An 18,117-nucleotide genomic window follows, 5' to 3' on the forward strand; every position below is an offset into this window, starting at 1 on the left:
TTAGGCTAGAGAAGGATAGGATCAGGAGGAGTTCGTCTCGCTCAATTGATTTTTCCTCTCCCCATGCCCCTCAACCTATTCCTTCCCCTGTAGTGGTTGCACCCGACCCCCCTGCTAGCTCTCATCAACCTTCAATGGCAGATATGATGCGTGCCATTCAGGCTCTAGGTGAGAGAGTCGAGTCATTGGCGAATGACCGCAATCAACTCATGGCTGACGTCAGAGAGTTGAAAGGTAAAAGTGCAGTGGGAAGTGAAGTGAGTGTCAGTGCAGTGAAAAGTGTCAGTGTTACGCATGAGGGTGCGTCTGTTCGTGCCTGTCGTCCTCCCAGTCCGGGACCTCTTGCAAGCTCCCAAGCCCAGGGGAGAAGCAATGTCGTACGACCAAAGGGTTCGACAGGCTTTAATCAGCGTACAGACGTACCCTCCGTGGTTTCGGACGTATCTTACCTAGATCGTCCCACCCACAAGAAGACGAGTGAGCCCATTCATTCCTCGTCTGCGGAAGAGGTTTCTCGACAGAAACGATGGACCAAGGTCTCACGGCCTCTTAAACGTAAGGTCCCTTCCGAGCTAGTCCAACGGCCCAGGTGTAGCCACTGGGTCAGTTCGGACTCGCTTGCAGTCCTCCGACAACTGCACACCTCCTAAGAGAGGCAAAGTGGTACCGCAACAGGCAGTAACTCCGTCTGTTACCGCACCCGCTGTTTTAGACCCTCAGTCACAACGGACAGTAGCTCCGTCTGTTGCCGCTTTTGTAGACCCTAAGTGGTCTTTACTGCAGTCTATGCAGACTCAGTTAGCTGCGGTTATGCAGGAGTTTCGTGCGGAGAAGGTTGACGCTGCACCCGTTAGCCTACAACCTGCCACGGTTGTGCGCCCAGCAGACGCTGAGGCTGCCTGCTCTCACACTCCGGCTGCGGAGAAGGTTGACGCTGCACCCGTTAGCCTACAACCTGCCACGGTTGTGCGCCCAGCAGACGCTGAGGCTGCCTGCTCCCACACTCCAGCTGTGAGAGCTCCTCCACCCATGCGCAGTCGACCCTGCCAGACGCATGCTGACGTTCACAGACGCACGGAACCCTCCGTTGCCGTGCGTGAGCTACCACAACAACAGGAGGGTGGAGTTAGGCTGCCGTGTTTTGACGCGGTGCGTCAGCCTCCGCAACCCACGGTGGTCTCCGCTATCCTTCCACAGTCGGGAGTAGACACTTTGCGCACCCACTCAGCTTTGGTTGTTACCAGTTCTCAGACTGACCAACAGTGGCATGATGTTGGGTCCAGTGCAGCCACGCATGCACCCGTGCTGCCGGACTCAGCCGTCCAGCCCACTCCGTTGCCTCTTCCTCCTCAACATTCAGACGATGGTATCTCTGATGATGACGAAGCTGCACATCTTGACGACCAACACTCGGAAATCGAAGAACCCAAGACTACGCCTCCCTCCTTAGACTTTAGGAAAGTGCTTGCGCTGTTTAAGGATTTATATCCGGATCAGTTTGTGTCTGCAGCACCACGCTCACCTCCCTCTGAGTTCGCTTTAGGCATGCAGTCAGCAGCTCCTGCCTTTACGAAGCTCGTACTCGCTCGCTCGTCCTAGAGAGCTTTAAGGGTACTGGGAGAGTGGTTACAGTCCAAGAAGCAACTTGGGAAGACATCCTTCATGTTTCCCCCGGTCAAGCTTGCTTCCAGATCTAGCGTCTGGTATGCCACGGGAGAAGTTCTCGGCTTGGGAGTTCCTGCCTCTGCCCAGGGCGACTTCTCAAGTCTGGTAGACTCTCCCCGCAGGCTGGCTATGAGACGTTCCAAGATTTGCTGGACTCCTTCGGATATGGACCATCTTATGAAGGGAGTTTTCCGCGCATTCGAAGTCTTTAACTTCTTGGACTGGTGTTTGGGAGCGTTGAGCAGGAAGACCTCCCCTTCTGATAAGGAAACTTCCATGCTCATCATGTCCTGCATGGACAAAGCCATTCGGGATGGTTCTAGTGAGCTTGCGGCTTCTTTCGTGTCTGGGGTCCTCAAGAAGCGAGATCACCTTTGCTCCTTCTTGTCAGCTGGAGTCACCCCATGTCAAAAGTCGGAGCTTATGTTTGCTCCACTCTCGAAGTGTCTCTTCCCTGAAGAGTTGATCAAGGAGATTGCTGCCTCCTTGATCCAGAAAGACACCCATGACCTGGTGGCGTCATCCGCACGCAAAGTCACCCCTTTGCCCTCCGTACCTAGACCCAGGATGGACACTCCAGCGTCAAGGTTCATTCCGCCCTTTCGTGGCAGAGCCTCCAGCAGAGGAGGTGCTCGTGCCGGAAGTCAACGTGGGAGCAAGAAGAAGGGTTCCAAGTCCTCTAGAGGCAGAGTCTGACTGCCACCTTCTTCAGACAGCAGTGGGAGCCAGGCTCAAGAACTACTGGCAGGCCTGGGAGAACAGGGGCGCAGACGTACAGTCTGTGAAGTTACTCAGGGAGGGGTACAAGATTCCATTCTTGCGCAAGCCCCCTCTAGCAACGACTCCCATCAACCTCTCTCCCAGGTACAGAGAGGAGGACAAGAGGCTAGCTTTACAGCAAGAGGTGTCTCTCTTACTACAAAAGGGAGCGGTAGTCATAGTCCGGGACCATCAATCCCCGGGCTTCTACAACCGCCTCTTCTTAGTGCCGAAGAAGACAGGAGGGTGGAGACCGGTGCTAGACGTCAGTTCTCTGAATGTCTTTGTCACAAAGCAGACGTTCACCATGGAGACGACAAAGTCGGTTCTAGCATCGGTCAGGAAGGAAGACTGGATGGTCTCGTTAGACCTAAAGGACGCTTACTTTCACGTCCCCATCCACCCAGATTCCCAACCTTTTCTAAGGTTCGTTTTCGGGAAGGTTGTATACCAGTTCCAAGCCCTGTGCTTTGGCCTAAGCACGGCACCTCTAGTTTTTACCAAACTGATGAGGAATATTGCCAAATTCCTGCATTTAGCAAACATCAGAGCCTCCCTCTATTTGGACGACTGGCTTTTAAGAGCTGCGTCAAGTCGTCGCTGTCTGGAGAATCTACAGTGGACTCTAGATCTGACCAAGGAATTGGGTCTCCTGGTCAATATAGAAAAGTCCCAACTCGTCCCATCCCAAACTATAGTTTACCTAGGAATGGAGATTCAGAGTCAAGCTTTTCGGGCTTTTCCGTCAGCCCCCAGAATCAGTCAAGCCCAAGAATGCATCCAGTCCATGCTGAAGAAGGACCGATGTTCAGTCAGACAGTGGATGAGTCTAATAGGGACGCTTTCATCACTGGACCAGTTCATCGCGTTAGGGAGACTCCACCTTCGCCCCCTTCAATTTCACTTAACTGCTCACTGGAGAAAGGACAAGACGCTAGAAACGGTCTCGGTTCCTATTTCCGAGAAGATGAAGTCGTCACTGACTTGGTGGAAGAACAACATTCTCCTCAGGGAGGGTCTGCCACTGGCTGTTCAGACCCCCGACCACCTTCTCTTCTCGGACGCATCGGACACGGGCTGGGGTGCGACGTTGGACGGTCGGGAATGCTCGGGCACGTGGAATGCGGTTCAAAACGAGTTGCACATCAACTGCAAGGAGCTACTGGCAGTTCATCTGGCCTTGAGAAGCTTCAAGTTCCTCCTTCTAGGCAAGGTGGTGGAGGTGAACTCCGACAACACCACAGCCCTGGCGTACATCTCCAAGCAAGGAGGGACTCATTCGATGAAGTTGTACGAGATCGCAAGGGACCTCCTCACCTGGTCAAAAGATCGAAACATATCCCTAGTAACGAGGTTCATTCAAGGCGACATGAATGTCATGGCAGACCGCCTCAGCCGGAAGGGTCAAATCATCCCAACAGAGTGGACCCTTCACAAGAATGTATGCAACAAACTATGGGCATTGTGGGGCCAACCCACCATAGATCTGTTCGCAACCTCGATGACCAAGAGGCTCCCAAATTATTGTTCACCGATTCCGGACCCAGCAGCAGTTCACATAGATGCCTTTCTTCTGGATTGGTCCCATCTAGACCTTTATGCGTTCCCCCCGTTCAAGATTGTCAACAGAGTACTGCAGAAGTCCGCCTCTCACGAAGGGACAAGGTTGACGTTGGTTGCTCCCCTCTGGCCCGCGAGAGAATGGTTCACCGAGGTACTGCAATGGCTAGTAGACGTTCCCAGAACACTTCCTCTAAGAGTGGACCTTCTGCGTCAGCCGCATGTAAAGAAGGTACACCCAAGCCTCCACGCTCTTCGTCTGACTGCCTTCAGACTATCGAAAGACTCTCGAGAGCTAGAGGCTTTTCGAAGGAGGCAGCCAGAGCGATTGCTAGAGCTAGGAGGACATCCACTCTCAAAGTCTACCAGTTGAAGTGGGAAGTCTTCCGAAGTTGGTGCAAGTCCAAATCAGTATCCTCAACCAGTACCTCTGTAACTCAGATAGCTGACTTCCTTTTATACCTAAGGAAGGAAAGATCCCTTTCGGCTCCCACGATCAAGGGTTACAGAAGCATGTTGGCAGCAGTCTTCCGTCACAGAGGCTTAGATCTTTCCAACAACAAAGATCTACAGGACCTCCTTAAGTCTTTTGAGACCTCGAAGGAGCGTCGGTTGGCCACACCAGGTTGGAACTTAGACGTGGTACTAAGATTCCTTATGTCAGCAAGGTTCGAGCCACTTCAATCAGCCTCTTTTAAAGATCTCACTTTGAAAACTCTTTTCCTCGTCTGCTTAGCAACAGCTAAAAGAGTCAGTGAGATACACGCCTTCAGCAGGAACATTGGATTTACATCTGAAACGGCTACATGTTCCTTACAGCTTGGTTTTTTAGCCAAAAACGAACTTCCTTCTCGTCCTTGGCCCAAATCGTTCGATATTCCAAGCCTTGCTAATTTGGTTGGAAATGAACAAGAAAGAGTACTATGCCCGGTAAGAGCTCTTAAGTACTATTTGAAAAGGACTAAGCCATTACGTGGTCAATCAGAAGCTTTATGGTGCGCCATTAAGAAACCTTCTTTACCAATGTCGAAGAATGCAGTTTCTTATTATATCAGACTTTTAATTCGAGAAGCTCATTCCCATCTGAATGAGGAGGACCATGCTTTGCTGAAGGTAAGGACACATGAAGTTAGAGCTGTCGCAACTTCAGTGGCCTTCAAACAAAACAGATCTCTGCAGAGTGTAATGGATGCAACCTATTGGAGAAGCAAGTCAGTGTTCGCATCATTTTACCTTAAAGATGTCCAGTCTCTTTACGAGAACTGCTACACCCTGGGACCATTCGTAGCAGCGAGTGCAGTAGTGGGTGAGGGCTCAGCCACTACATTCCCATAATCCCATAACCTTTTTTTTTTAATCTTTCTCTTGAAATGCTTTTTATTGTTGTTTTTTGGGTTGTCCGGAAGGCTAAGAAGCCTTTCGCATCCTGGTTGATTTGGCGGGTGGTCAAATTCTTTCTTGAGAAGCGCCTAGATTAGAGGTTGTGATGAGGTCCTTTAGTATGGGTTGCAGCCCTTCATACTTCAGCTCCTAGGAGTCGCTCAGCATCCTGTGAGGATCGCGAGGCTCAGTAAGGAAGACGTACTTAAAAAGGCAGAGTAATTGTTCAAGTCGACTTCCTTACCAGGTACTTATTAATTTTATGTTTGTTATTTTGAATAACTGCTAAAATGAAATACGGAATACTTAGCTCTTAATGTTAACATATATGCTGGTCTCTACCCACCCCCCTGGGTGTGAATCAGCTATATGATCATCGGGTAAGTTTGATATTGAAAAATGTTATTTTCATTAGTAAAATAAATTTTTGAATATACTTACCCGATGATCATAAATTAAAGGACCCACCCTTCCTCCCCAATAGAGACCCAGTGGACCGAGGAGAAAATTGGTTCTGTGTTGACATAGAGTACTTGAGTACCTACTCGACAGATGGCGCTGTTGATGTACACCCCCACCTGTATAGCGATCGCTGGCGTATTCCGCCGTAGGTTTTTCTGTCGGGCAGCAGAGCTGACAGCTATATGATCATCGGGTAAGTATATTCAAAAATTTATTTTACTAATGAAAATAACATAATTACTTATAAAAATTTGTGATATTTTACAGTAATTTATACATTTATTTTTTCACAGAAGCATTTAGAGGAAACTATCTCAAGTGCACCAGAATGGATTCTCTAGCTACTGCTCGACCAGGATTAAAACCTAGGGATAACAAATCTCCTACACATCCCGGAAGTCCACCGAGAACTCGTAATAAAGCCTCTGAAGGGAGATCACCTGTACGCACAAAGAAACCAGAGGTAGGATGCTAATTTTTATTATCTCTTCCTAGCTAATTTTGGGGGGTCACATGTTTTTATGAATTACTTTTTTAAAAAATACTCCAGAATTTTATTCCCTGCACTTCCTCTGGAAGAATGAGATTTAACAAGAATTTCCCTTTAAAGTACATTATGCCCACTTTCCTTAATGCTCCCCAACACAAATACTGTATGGTATGCAGCTACAGTATTGCCTCTGGGTCATGGCAACTTGGCTGAAAATGTGGCTCCATTTGTTCTAGCCAGCCATTCTCCTCTAGTTGGCCTTGGCTTATATATGTACTTTGTTCATCTTTCATATATTTGTTCCTATACAGATACAAACCATCATCCTTTAATAGAAGTATGTCTTCAGTGGAGCTGTAATGGCAGTTAAAGATTTAGCAAGGTCGTTAACTTATGGTACGTGATATTCCCCTAGTGAAAGCAATATTCCTCTGCCATTCCCCCGAAGTTTGCCTTCAGTTTTGCCTACCGATAATGATGTATGCTAGAACCTGGACCTGCGGAAGTTTGTAGAATTCATTGGGCATCACTGGTGTCTGGTCTACAGATAAGCTTCTGAAATTTCTGCCCTATGCTAGGGCCTTGGAACCTTATGCTTTTGCACCTCCCCGTCTCCTCTTCCACCTCCAGAGATGATTTAGAGGAACCAGTCTCTTCTAATGCTGTATTGTAATTGCTCTCCCCTAAAACCTTGACTTGGAAGTCTGGTAAGAGAGAGGGAACATATACACTCTTTTCAACCCCCCCCCCCCCAACATACCTGTATCTTTGACCTCATCCTTAACCTCTGATTATTTGGAGGTTACTCCTTCAGCTTCAAAGAAGTTGCTAAAGCCCAGAAAGATAGTTTAGCTGTAGTCACATGAGACTTCGACTGATCTCTCTTCACATACGCATGCGAGAGGCTGTTCAGCACTGAGAACCGATCCAGCCTTGAAATGTGTATCGGAATGCAGTACAGGGGCTACACTCTTGTTACCTGTGCTCAGCCCCTTACAGTCTTGGACTGTCAGTCAGAAAGTAGTGTGCCACCCTCTTAGCTCCTCCTTCTCCTGGATATTTGAGGGACACTTTAAGATCTCTCCCTAATGAGACCTTGGCCCCATAAAGGGAGAAGTTACCCTGTTGTAGGGGTGTAAGAATACTTCTACTGTACATCCTGCGTGTTGTAGAAAGCAACTAAAAAGACAGCTTCTGCCTTGCAGTCTTGCTTTTTAACAAAAGGCTAGGCCCACTGCCAATAACTATGGAAACTGCTACCTTGCAGTTAGACTATTTAGGTAAAGGTTAGGCCCACTGCCTATAACTGTGGTTGATGACTGCAAGAAAATACAATCCCAAAAATCCCCTGACAAAAATTAACCATGTGGAATCATCTAGGGCATCCCCTGTAAGTGATACTCGTCAGGATTCCCCTACTGGCGGGATAGATGTACAAGGGATACCGCAGTGTTCACGACTGCGGTCGAAGAAGCTAGTGGAAGAATGGAAGATCAGAGCAGGTACTTGGTGTATTGGTGCACTAACAGGAAGATTAAGGGAAGTAGTGGATGTGATGGATAGGAAGAGGATAGATATCCTGTGTGTGCAGAAGACAAGAGGGAAAGAAAATGGAACTAGAGAGATAAGAAATCGATACAGTATAAGGTCATGAGATGGAGGAAATTAAGTTAGGGTCAAAATAAGTAATAACTGGAAGGAAAAAGTAGTAGAAGTAAAGAGAATAAATGATAGGGTTTTAAAGATTACAATGATAATAAGAGATCAAATAGTAAATATAATTTCAATATATGCCCCTCAGATGGGTTGCTAAGAACAAAAGAAAGAATTATTTAGACAAGAGTTTGAGGCGCAGCTATTAGAACAGTGAAAGAGGAGGAGAAGGTATTCATAGGAGCAGACAGGAATAGCAGAGTGGGGAAGAGAAGGGATGGATATGAGGAGGTACATGGAGGCCATGGGTTTGGAATTAGAAATGATGGGGAGTATATATTTTAAAAGGCTCAGAGTTTTGAATTGGCATATTTGAACACCTGGTTTCAGAAGTTGGATAGCACCTGATAGTGTATGAAAGTGGAGTTGAAAGCCAAATACATTACATCCTGGTTAGAGGAGTTGACAAAAACATTGTGATGAATAGTAAAGTGATTTTGGGAAAGTATTTGTTAAACAATATAGACTGGTATTAATGGATATTAAAATGAGAGGTTGAAAACCGTAGAAGACAAAGAGATCCAAGGTCAAGTAAGCACTTATGTTTCTTTTTGAAAAAGAAAGCATTCTAGTTCGTGCTGTAATTTGGCCTGTCCACAGCACCATAAGTTTTCATTTGCCTGTTCACCCTGGTTTCCTCATGGGCACCTGCCATGGGAATAAAACTCCGGGGTACTTGAATGACTGGCTTCTTATAGCAGAGTCGATATCGCAACTCATTTGTCACATGGACCTGTTGATCAACTTTTGTCAAAAGCTGGGGGTCCAGCTGAACTTGGAAAAGTTCCAACCTAGTTCTTTAACATCAAATACGGTACATGGGCATGGATATAGACTTGGTCCAAGCTAGAGTGTATCCATCTTCAGACAGGATCTAGAGGCTCAGACAGGTTGCAGCTCCATTTCTGGAAAGGAATTTCCTTCCAAGTTACTCATGGCAGAAGCTTCTGGGCCATCTTTCCCCTCTTGAGAGACTAGTACCCTTTGGGAGGATGTGTCTACTCTCTTTACAATGAGTGCTAAAGGTATCTCCTCTATTGGCTGCTCCTTCCTACCTCCAGGAGGCAGTTGTTCCAGTGTTGAGACAGACTTCTTTACTTATGATCAGTCAGGAAAAGTCAAGTCTCACACCCAAGCTGAGGATGGAGTATGTGGGTATGCTGATAAGACGTGGCAGCAGCGAGGGTCTTAACATCGGACAGTCATATTGGCAGATTCAGGGAGGTAGCCTACCCTTTTGGGCACAATCCATAACTTCCGGCTCGATAGGGGCAACTTCTGGGAAATTTTTCCTTGTTTTAATGGCTTCTATCACATGCGTCTTAACAGGGATTGCTCTAGTAGTGTCTGGAGAAACTAAGGAGAGGTAGGGCACCACCTCATAAACTTAACTGCCTGGGGATATGATCCGAAGAAGAAAAGCACCATCTTATAAATTTGCTGGAAATGCAAGCACCGTTACTAGCATTGCAAAGTTTCCACAAGAGTTTGATAGGACACTTAGTAGTGTTGATGAGCAACAGTACTACCATCGAGGCTGACATCAACAAGCAAAGAAGTACAATTTCACAGGCCCATTGCAAGTTTGGAAAGCAGATAAACACTTGGGCAGTTGATAACACGGTAGAACTGTCAGTGATTTTGGGAATGTTTTAGCACACACACTCAGTCACCGGGTGCAGTTTTGGTGTTGGAGTGGTCCTTACTTTCCTGCGATGCTGAAATGCTTCTTGCTCTTTTGGGTTCACTATTGAACAACCTGTTTGCCACTCTTTGAACAAGAAACTTTCAGTATTGTGCCCTCAAATTCCAAACTCATTGATGGATTTTAAGGATGTCTTCCAAAACCCCTATGACAATCTGGATTTGTACATCTTCCAGACCTTGTGGCTGATTTGCCTAATACTCTTCAGACTGTTTAAGACATCACTTCTCAGGATGACTCCAGTGATTCCCAATTGTTCATATGCTGAATGGTATCTGGATCTGCTAATTCTCCTTATCAAGGTACAGAAAAAATTACCCCTATGGTCCACCCTCTTCTTTCAGCCCCACCTTCAGAGGTACCATAACTCAGTAACATCCCTTTCTTTTCATGATTGGTGACTATCCAGCATCTCCTATTTGTGAAAGGCTTTTTGCAAGGGACTGCTTTAGAAATATCTGGATACCAGCAAAGGTCCTCTGAAGTGATCCATCCTCTGCGATTGGTGACATAGAAGAGACTTCTCTGGTCAGAGCGTCTATGCAATTTATTATTGATTTTTTTTTGCATATCTTCGTCAAGAGAAGCTACTCTCAGTCTATGCAGTGAAAGGCTATTGTTCAGCCTTGAGCCAGGTGCTCAGACTGAAGGTCTTTGACCTTTCCATTTTCTTTGAAATTGTCTAATCTAACGAGGAGCTTCGCATGGCCTTGCCTTGCCAGGAAACTTGAGCTCCCAGAATGGGATGACACTCTCACTCAAGTCCTCAGGTCTCCCAAGTGTGCTCCACATGAGTCCTTGAGATGAACACGGGATAGGATTCCGACCCTCAAGATTATCTTCTTACTAGCCTTAGTCACAGCGAAGCAAGTTGGTGAGGTGAATAGTATTTCGTATGTCACGGAGACATTTCGAAGGATGGAAGGATGTCTTTTTTTACCATTGTTCCGGAGTTCATGGGCCAAACCCACAACCCAGTTATTCAGGACTAGGTTACAGGCCTCCATCTCTTTTTTTACCTGAAGTAACTAGTAGGGATCAGGAGGTCTTGCTTCTCTGTCCTGTGAGGGCACTATGGTGCCTCATAAAGAGAACTCATAGCTTAACACCATAGACTTTCTCAGCACTGGAAGAGCAAAGAATATATTTAAGAACACTGTTTCTTTCTGGCTTCATGAGACTATCAGATGTACCTACCCTGAAACCAGGGAGAAGAGGGAAGGACCATCCTTGGCTCGAGCGTACAAAGTCATGAGTATTGGATCCACAATAGAATTCAGGAATAACTTGTCAGTGACACAGGCACAGGTCTTGAATGCACGAGTCTGGAAACACCAGACAACCTTCACCCACTATTTCGGTTACCTTTACCCTTTGTTTGGGGTAGCTGCTTAACAGGCTGTGTAACGAACCTAGCTCCCTCACAAGACAAAAATCGTCTCATCCAAGATAGCAGTCGTGATGTAAGTCTAGAATGAGAGTTAAAAATGACTTGCCTTTCCCACTTCTTTCTTTCTCCCCTTCAGGTGCAGCAGTCATGCTGTTATGTGTATGACTGGATGCTTGATGCACATGTCTTATTACTGAGCAACTTTTCTTTACAGTCTATAGTTTTAAAGAAGTTTCTCCCCCTCCCTCTCTTCCCACATGTGAGGAAGGATGAATAGAATCTATGCAAACCCATTTCTCATAAAAGACCATACATTCAAACATCATATCCTCTACACAGATATAAGTTCTAACATGATCGTCTACCAGTCACCTGGTAGGGACCTAGCCTAACATCTGTGACATTTTCATGCCCAGGCCACTAGGAACTTTACAGGAGTCCTTATTTTTGTTCCTTTACAGGACCGAATGCCTTTAAAATTCTTGAGAACTGAACCAGGGACTTCCTCCCTCCTAAGGATAAGTCCTATTAATGGAAGAAGTAAAAAATTTCTAAGTAATTGGTATTTTTCTTAACTGCATAAATCTGAATCCTTTAAGTTACACTTCTTGCCTCAACTATCACGCAAGTTCAAGGTCTAAGATCAAAAGGGGGAGCATTGTTGACTGTCAGTTGGGTGGTGAATACCCTCCATATTCCAGTAAGTACAACTATTTTGTTAAAAGTTAATAACTATTTCAGATGTGCTAAAATCATATTGTTCCGTAACCGAAATACAAACCACGCTATTTACATTGGGTTTACCTTTTAGTGCAGCTGAAATGGCGAGCCATTAGAATTTAACGAGGGTGTATTACCCCCGCGCTAGTTAGCGGGGGGTAGGGGAGTGGTAGCTAGCTACCCCTCCCCCCCTCACACACAGATGAATGCTCACTTTCACTTTTGGCTCGGACTGTGACAGACGTCTGTCTTGGTCCTCTCTTGGCAGCCATTGTTTGTTTTGTCTTTACTTAATCGCTTACTTTTCTTTTACTCAATATATATGTAAACATGTTTTCATGTTTGTATATATATTTGAGTATAGAAATCAGTAAGTTTCCTTTTCAGATTTGTGTGTGTAGTGTACGATTTCTACGTGGTGTCCTCGGCAGTTAGGCCTCCACGGCGTAATTTTATGGGTGGCGATCGAGTTTGACCCCGGTCTTTCTCTCTCTCTCTCTCTTGAGGTCGTTCACCCTTTTACTACGTGTTACTACGCCCTTGTAGCTTCCTTTCCGTGTGGGGGGGGTTGCTACGCCGTACGTTTGTCTCAATTAGTTTATGAATCTAATTGTAGTTGTTTTTTTCAGCTTGTAGAACGATTCCTTTCGGGGTTTTCGTTCTTTCTTTAGTGTTCATTAATTTTAAATTACATAATTACATAGTTTCATAATTATAATTGTTATAATTCTGTTTTGGTTACAGCTCTCCTTCCGTGAGTGTAAGTGGTTGTGAGGGCACGTGCCTGTTGTGTAATTCTTGTTTCCTTTCCCTCGGGATTCCTCTTCGGAGCCTTCCCGGGGGAATGAATGTGTACTAATGATTTTTGTTTTATTTTTTTACAGTTACCGATCTAGTTCGTTTCTGTAATATGGCAATGGTGTGAGCTGTTTTGTTGAGGCCTGGGGATTCGGCTGTTGCTGCCTCCCCTCTTGTATTTTCGTCAGGGGCGTGTCTCCTACTGGAAGTACTCCCGTGACGACGGACAGCTCCCCAGTTCATTTTAGAACTCTCAGGAGGCTTGCCTCCTTGGGCGGGTAACTTTCCTTCCGAGGGAAGTTTTTCCTGTCCAGGCTTGAGTTTTTTCCCCTTTTGGGGGGTTCTTCTCTTGCCTTTTTTTCGTGCGACTATGCTCTTGGTGCTGAGCGGTCACACCTGCAGTTTCGCTCAAGGGGCTGGGCAACTGCAGGAGCTCCTCTTCGGAGGATTGCTCCTTTTAGGTCACTGGCTGACCAGTCTCTTCTACGAAGTGTTTCTCTTTCGTTCGCGAGAGAGTACACTCATAGAGACTCCTCTTCGTAGGATTCTTCTGCTGCTGTTGCTGTTGGCCTCCCTCGCTGTAAGGCCCACCGTCCGCCTCGTCGTAAGGGCCTCTCATCTCCCTATAAGGGTGCTAAGAGGCGCCTTTTTGAATGTCCGTTTGCAGCCTACAACTCCTTTTTATTGATCTTCCGCCTTGGTGCAGATGGACAGCAGTCTGATCTCGTCTTCCGATGGGGCAACGGTTTTCCCGACGGACAACGGTCTTCCGATGGACATCTGTCTCCCGACGGACAACGTTCCCTTCGGGGCAAAGGGTTGCCTCCCACGGGGGTTCTTCCCTTGCGTGTCAGGGTTCCCCTGCGTGTCCTTCTGCTGTGTTCTCTCCTGCTCCTGCTCAGTGTTAGCGCACAGGCGCTCTCCTGCTCATCCGGGGGGGGGGGGGGGGGGGGGGGGCTTTCCGTTCGAGATTTCTCCATCGGCCAAGGGGTGACTGCTTACCCCTTCCTCTGGGGGCTTACCAGGTCCTTTCTCTCCTCGGTTACGGCCCGAGGTTTGGTTCAAGGAAGCTACAGGAAGATCATGGGTACTTTCCTCCTCTCGAGCTCAGGCACCTTGGCCTTTCGTCGTTAAGTATCTAACTTGCGGACAAGCTCGATGTTGTACCATCTGGACGCGCTAACTGAGGGCTTCATTCGGGTGTCTCATCTGTGGAGGTCGACGACCTCAGACACCCTTCCATCCTTGAGAAGAGTTTGTTTGTGCCCAAGGACAGAGACATAGACAGCAGCTGTGTGGAAGAAATCGACTTCTGTTTTCGCTCCTCCAAGGCGCTTTCTTCCAGACTCTGCAGGGCTCCAGCGCCCTTTTCTTTCAACCACGTCGGCCTAAGTTATCGGCTACGACAACTGGGACAAGGTGTCCAATTGCGGTTTCCTCCTGTCAGGAACAGATGGCACGGGAGGCTCCCCCGGGGGGGCATAGTCCTAAAAGGAGCGGCAGAGTTCACGAACTCTAGGTTTGCAGGTTTCTCGCTGGGAGGATGCTTAAGGTTACTCATCCGGATGACAGCTTCCCGATGCCCATTCCCGCACAATCTCTGTGATCAGCCAAGGATATCGCGCCTGCCGTCTCTGTCAGCGAATTCAGTGTCTCTGAACCTCTATGCCATAGCGTCGGCAAGAGTTGCCCGGTTGGGCAGAATGATCCATACCTTAGGCGAAGGTCCTCCATAGGGTCATCGACGACTTCACCCCCGGCCTCTTCTGTCGATCCTTTCTTGTAAGGAAGGATATGAGAGGGGAGTTCCGTAGTCGACCTCTCAGCCCTGATCAAGTTTGTCGAACAAACTTCGGCCAGCGTAGAACAGCAGAATCGATCAGACTGGTAACGAGGCGACAGGACTCCTTAAACCCTGGATCGGAAGGACGGGTACTTTCAGTTTCCATTCCATCCATCTTCCAGGGAGCTCGTCGAATTCAGCCTAGACTGCAAGTATTCCTGCTTATGATGCAGTGTGGCTATCCCGCCGCGGCATAGCAGGTTTTTTTCCCCAGAGAACTCTCCCTGCTTTCCTCATGGCCGCTCAGGTGCAGGCTTCCGCCTCCTCTGCTTTTTGGGGGGCTGGTCAACTCCGGTAGGCTCGGGTTCGACCTTCTTCAGCGCCGGGACAAGCTTCCTGATGCTTACCATGAGTGTGGGTTCATGGTATTTTGCTTGGAGCCTTCTCTTCTTCTGCCTCAACATCTGGAGTATCTGGCCATGATATTGAGTCAACAGCCTTACCACGTTGGAAACCCCGCTTCTCGTCCGTCCAGCGAGGTTAAGCAACGTCGGTTCTGGTCGGTACTTGGATGGGTGACCACCTGGGGACGCCAGATTCTGTTGCCACATCCTCCGAGCCTTCCTTTCAGTTGACTGTGGCAAGACTGAGGAGAGTCGCAGTACTGTACCTGTTCTCAGTCAAGCAGAGCTTTCAGCCCTACCTTGGAATGTTTCCTAGTTCTCCTTTCCTCATTGACCCATCTATAGTCCGAACGGTCGCCTCAGGATAAGTTCCATGTGGGGCGGTCCAAGTTCCGGTGGTTTCAGGCAACGTTTAAGCGGACTACCTGGCCCCTATCGGACCAGCGGAACTATTAGACCTGCAATGGGTGTTGACCTATGGAACCTCTTGATGGTAGTGGATATTCTCGTCCTTTCCCCACATTCTTGATGCTGTTCTCGGACTCGTCAAAGGAAAGGGGGGGGGGGGGCATGTTCCGGTCCAGGCCTATGGTCAAGACCTGAAGGATACCTCTCCATCATTCAGGCAGGCTTCGGGGCCGTAGTCTGGCCCCTCTACAGATCCTACAGCTCCTGCCGAGTCGCCCCGTGCGCGTCGACTTCATGATTCTGGCGTGTTCTAACCAGCAGGGGACGCATTTTCACACCTTCACATCTTGCAGTAGAGATACCAGGATGATGGAGTTTATCTCAATACCACCATCGGCTCTCTCATTCCAGGCAGAGGAATGTTCTCTCCGACTATCCGAGGAGAGCCTCGTAGAGAGAGTGTACCTGGGGGTCTTTGACCTTGAGTAACCAGCAAGTCCTGGTCTGGGGGACCTGATCGTGACAGCTTGGAACCTCAAGCTTCCGCTGTTCTTCCCCCCAGTCTCAGACCTCGAGACTCTGGCAAGATGCATTCCGGTGATGGTGGGACAACTTCGACGCCTGCGTCTTCCCTCCTTTTTGTCTGTGGACAATGGGTCTCAACAAGACCAGGTTGTCTGTCAACCTTTCAATGGGAGAGCTCCACTGGGACTATGCGCAGAACGGTTTCTGGACCCTCTGCTTCCCCTGACGGAACTCCCGGGAGAGCTTCTCCCACGGCGCAGACTACTCAAACAACCACACTGCGACATCTCTCCCGAACCGGGGCGTCCCTTCGGCTTCATGCCTGGAGACACTACGCCTCCTCCTCAAGAAGAGACAACCCGCTACAGTCGTGGTACGGAGGTCGCGTCATCTGCGATAGTCATCCGCAGGGGTCTTCTAGGCAAAGTGAAGAGTCTTCGGTGGTTGGTGCCGTGGGAGATATACCTCTTCCCTTGAGGCCTCTTCTCCAGCAATAACAGTCTTATTGCCTTTCGGCGGGAGGAAACTCCTTTCCGCTCTCGGCAATGAAGCCTGTCGCTCAGCCTTTCCCTGACCTTCAGGCCTAAAGGAATAACTTTTTCCTGCCCGCTGGATCTTTCCTCGCTCATGCGAAGCTACGATCGTCCCTGCCCTAGTCGGAGGAAGACCTCCAACTTGGAGCATGGCTCGGACTTTTAGTCCTTTAAGAGATCTTCTCAAGACCCTTTACGACAGGCCTCGGATTGTATTCCGCCTTGGGTCTCCTGCTCACTCTGGCCATGGCCAGTGTTTAAGCAGTCTTCTTGGTCTCGTACGACTCCGCCCTTTCTAAGGAAGAGGGGAAGGCAACATTCAGGTTCGCTCCTGAGTTGTTGGCTAGACTCAGAATCTGGGGGTCCCGGCCCTTCGGTCCAATTCCTTCAAGATTTCGAGTCTCCATTCTGTATCTGATGTCCCAAGACCTTCTCTTTCTTGCCAGTAAAGGAATCGAGAGTTTAGCTTTGGGAAGAGCTGCAGTTTGTCCTCAGTTGCAGCCGATTTGGGAGCACAAGGAGGACACGGGGGAGAGTCACCAGTATACCTCTTCAGCCCGGACTCAAGGACATTCATCTCGACCTGTCTCCAGACCCTCCCCCGTCACGTCGCCCTACAGTACGATGTTGGATACATCGCAACGTCCCTCGCCTTCGAGTAATACTACTCTGTGACGCAGGTGCTACAAGCTGGAGTCTGGAAGCGTCTAATGACCTTCGCAGCCCGCTTCCTGCAGGGCGTGACCCACAGGAGTCTCGATACGTTTTCTATCGCTCTGTGGTGGCTACACAACAGCTGGTCTAACCTCAGGCTCCTTTTTGGACAGGTAGCAGAAGGTTGAGGGCATTGTTATCAGGTTTTAGTCTGCATGAACGAAAGAAGTATGTCTGGCCCTTATTTCTTTCTTCATCATCCCCTCTACGGGGAAGCAGCATCCTGGTCTCTGCATAGCTGACCTCGAACCTCTGCAGGTAAACCATGCTTCCTTGTGTTCCGAGTATTGAGTCAATACTGTCGCGTCCCCCATACCCTGACGAGGTGGTATTGGGAACGTCCTAACCCAGAGTTCCTTCTGGAACTCCAGGTCACCTGCCTAGGACGGGTCACACTTCTTCCTTCACACACAAGCTTATGTAGGCCACACGGTTGCTTGCGGAGCAAGGAACTTGTGAGGTGCAGGGACTCCTTTTCTCGAGTGCGACTCACTCGGATTCTGAGTCCCCGGGTAAAGCCAAAGCCAGTATGGCTGGGGACTTTCCACCCTACCTAATGGGTAAGTCACCCAATGTAAATAGCGTGGTTTGTATTTCGGTTACGGAACAAATGACAAATTCGAAGATAATTTGTATTTTTCCTAACCATACAAACCTTAGCTATTTACACATATTTGCCCGCCAGCCCTGTCCCCCAAGACAAGTCCTACCTCTAAGTGAAAGTGAGCATTCATCTGTGTGTGAGGGGGGGAGGGGTAGCTAGCTACCACTCCCCTACCCCCCGCTAACTAGCGCGGGGGTAATACACCCTCGTTAAATTCTAATGGCTCGCCATTTCAGCTGCGCTAAAAGGTAAACCCAATGTAAATAGCTAAGGTTTGTATGGTTAGGAAAAATACAAATTATCTTCGAATTTGTCATTTTCTATTAAATAGCTTAGGTTTGTATAGTTTGGAAAAACACAAATTACTTCAAGGAAATTTTATTGTAATGATAAAAAAAGAATTGGACTTTGAGTCAGAGTTTAGATCAAGGCAAATTCTGTTTGTTTAGTGATGTATCAATGTTCAAGGGACTTTAGTTATTTGAAGAATGCAATAGGCAGAAT

At 47.9% G+C, this 18,117-nt stretch overlaps 1 protein-coding gene and 1 pseudogene across 4 annotated transcripts in view; both read left to right on the forward strand.

The window, feature by feature from the left end:
- LOC137654075 (torsin-1A-interacting protein 2-like) overlaps window positions 1-18,117 on the forward strand; it is a 104,229-nt gene that overhangs the window by 10,129 nt on the left and 75,983 nt on the right. For 2 of the 4 annotated variants that reach the window (XM_068387716.1, XM_068387721.1), the window contains exon 2: window positions 6,120-6,289. In XM_068387716.1, coding sequence (XP_068243817.1) covers window positions 6,155-6,289 — 135 coding nt within the window. In that variant the 5' untranslated portion in view covers window positions 6,120-6,154. The remainder of the gene's footprint in view (window positions 1-6,119; window positions 6,290-18,117) is intronic. The other 2 variants (XM_068387724.1, XM_068387728.1) reach the window with 1 other exon arrangement.
- On the forward strand, window positions 14,915-15,033 carry LOC137659305 (5S ribosomal RNA; annotated as a pseudogene).

The sequence above is a fragment of the Palaemon carinicauda genome, chromosome 1, assembly GCF_036898095.1.
Source record: "Palaemon carinicauda isolate YSFRI2023 chromosome 1, ASM3689809v2, whole genome shotgun sequence".
Taxonomy (NCBI): domain Eukaryota; kingdom Metazoa; phylum Arthropoda; class Malacostraca; order Decapoda; family Palaemonidae; genus Palaemon; species Palaemon carinicauda.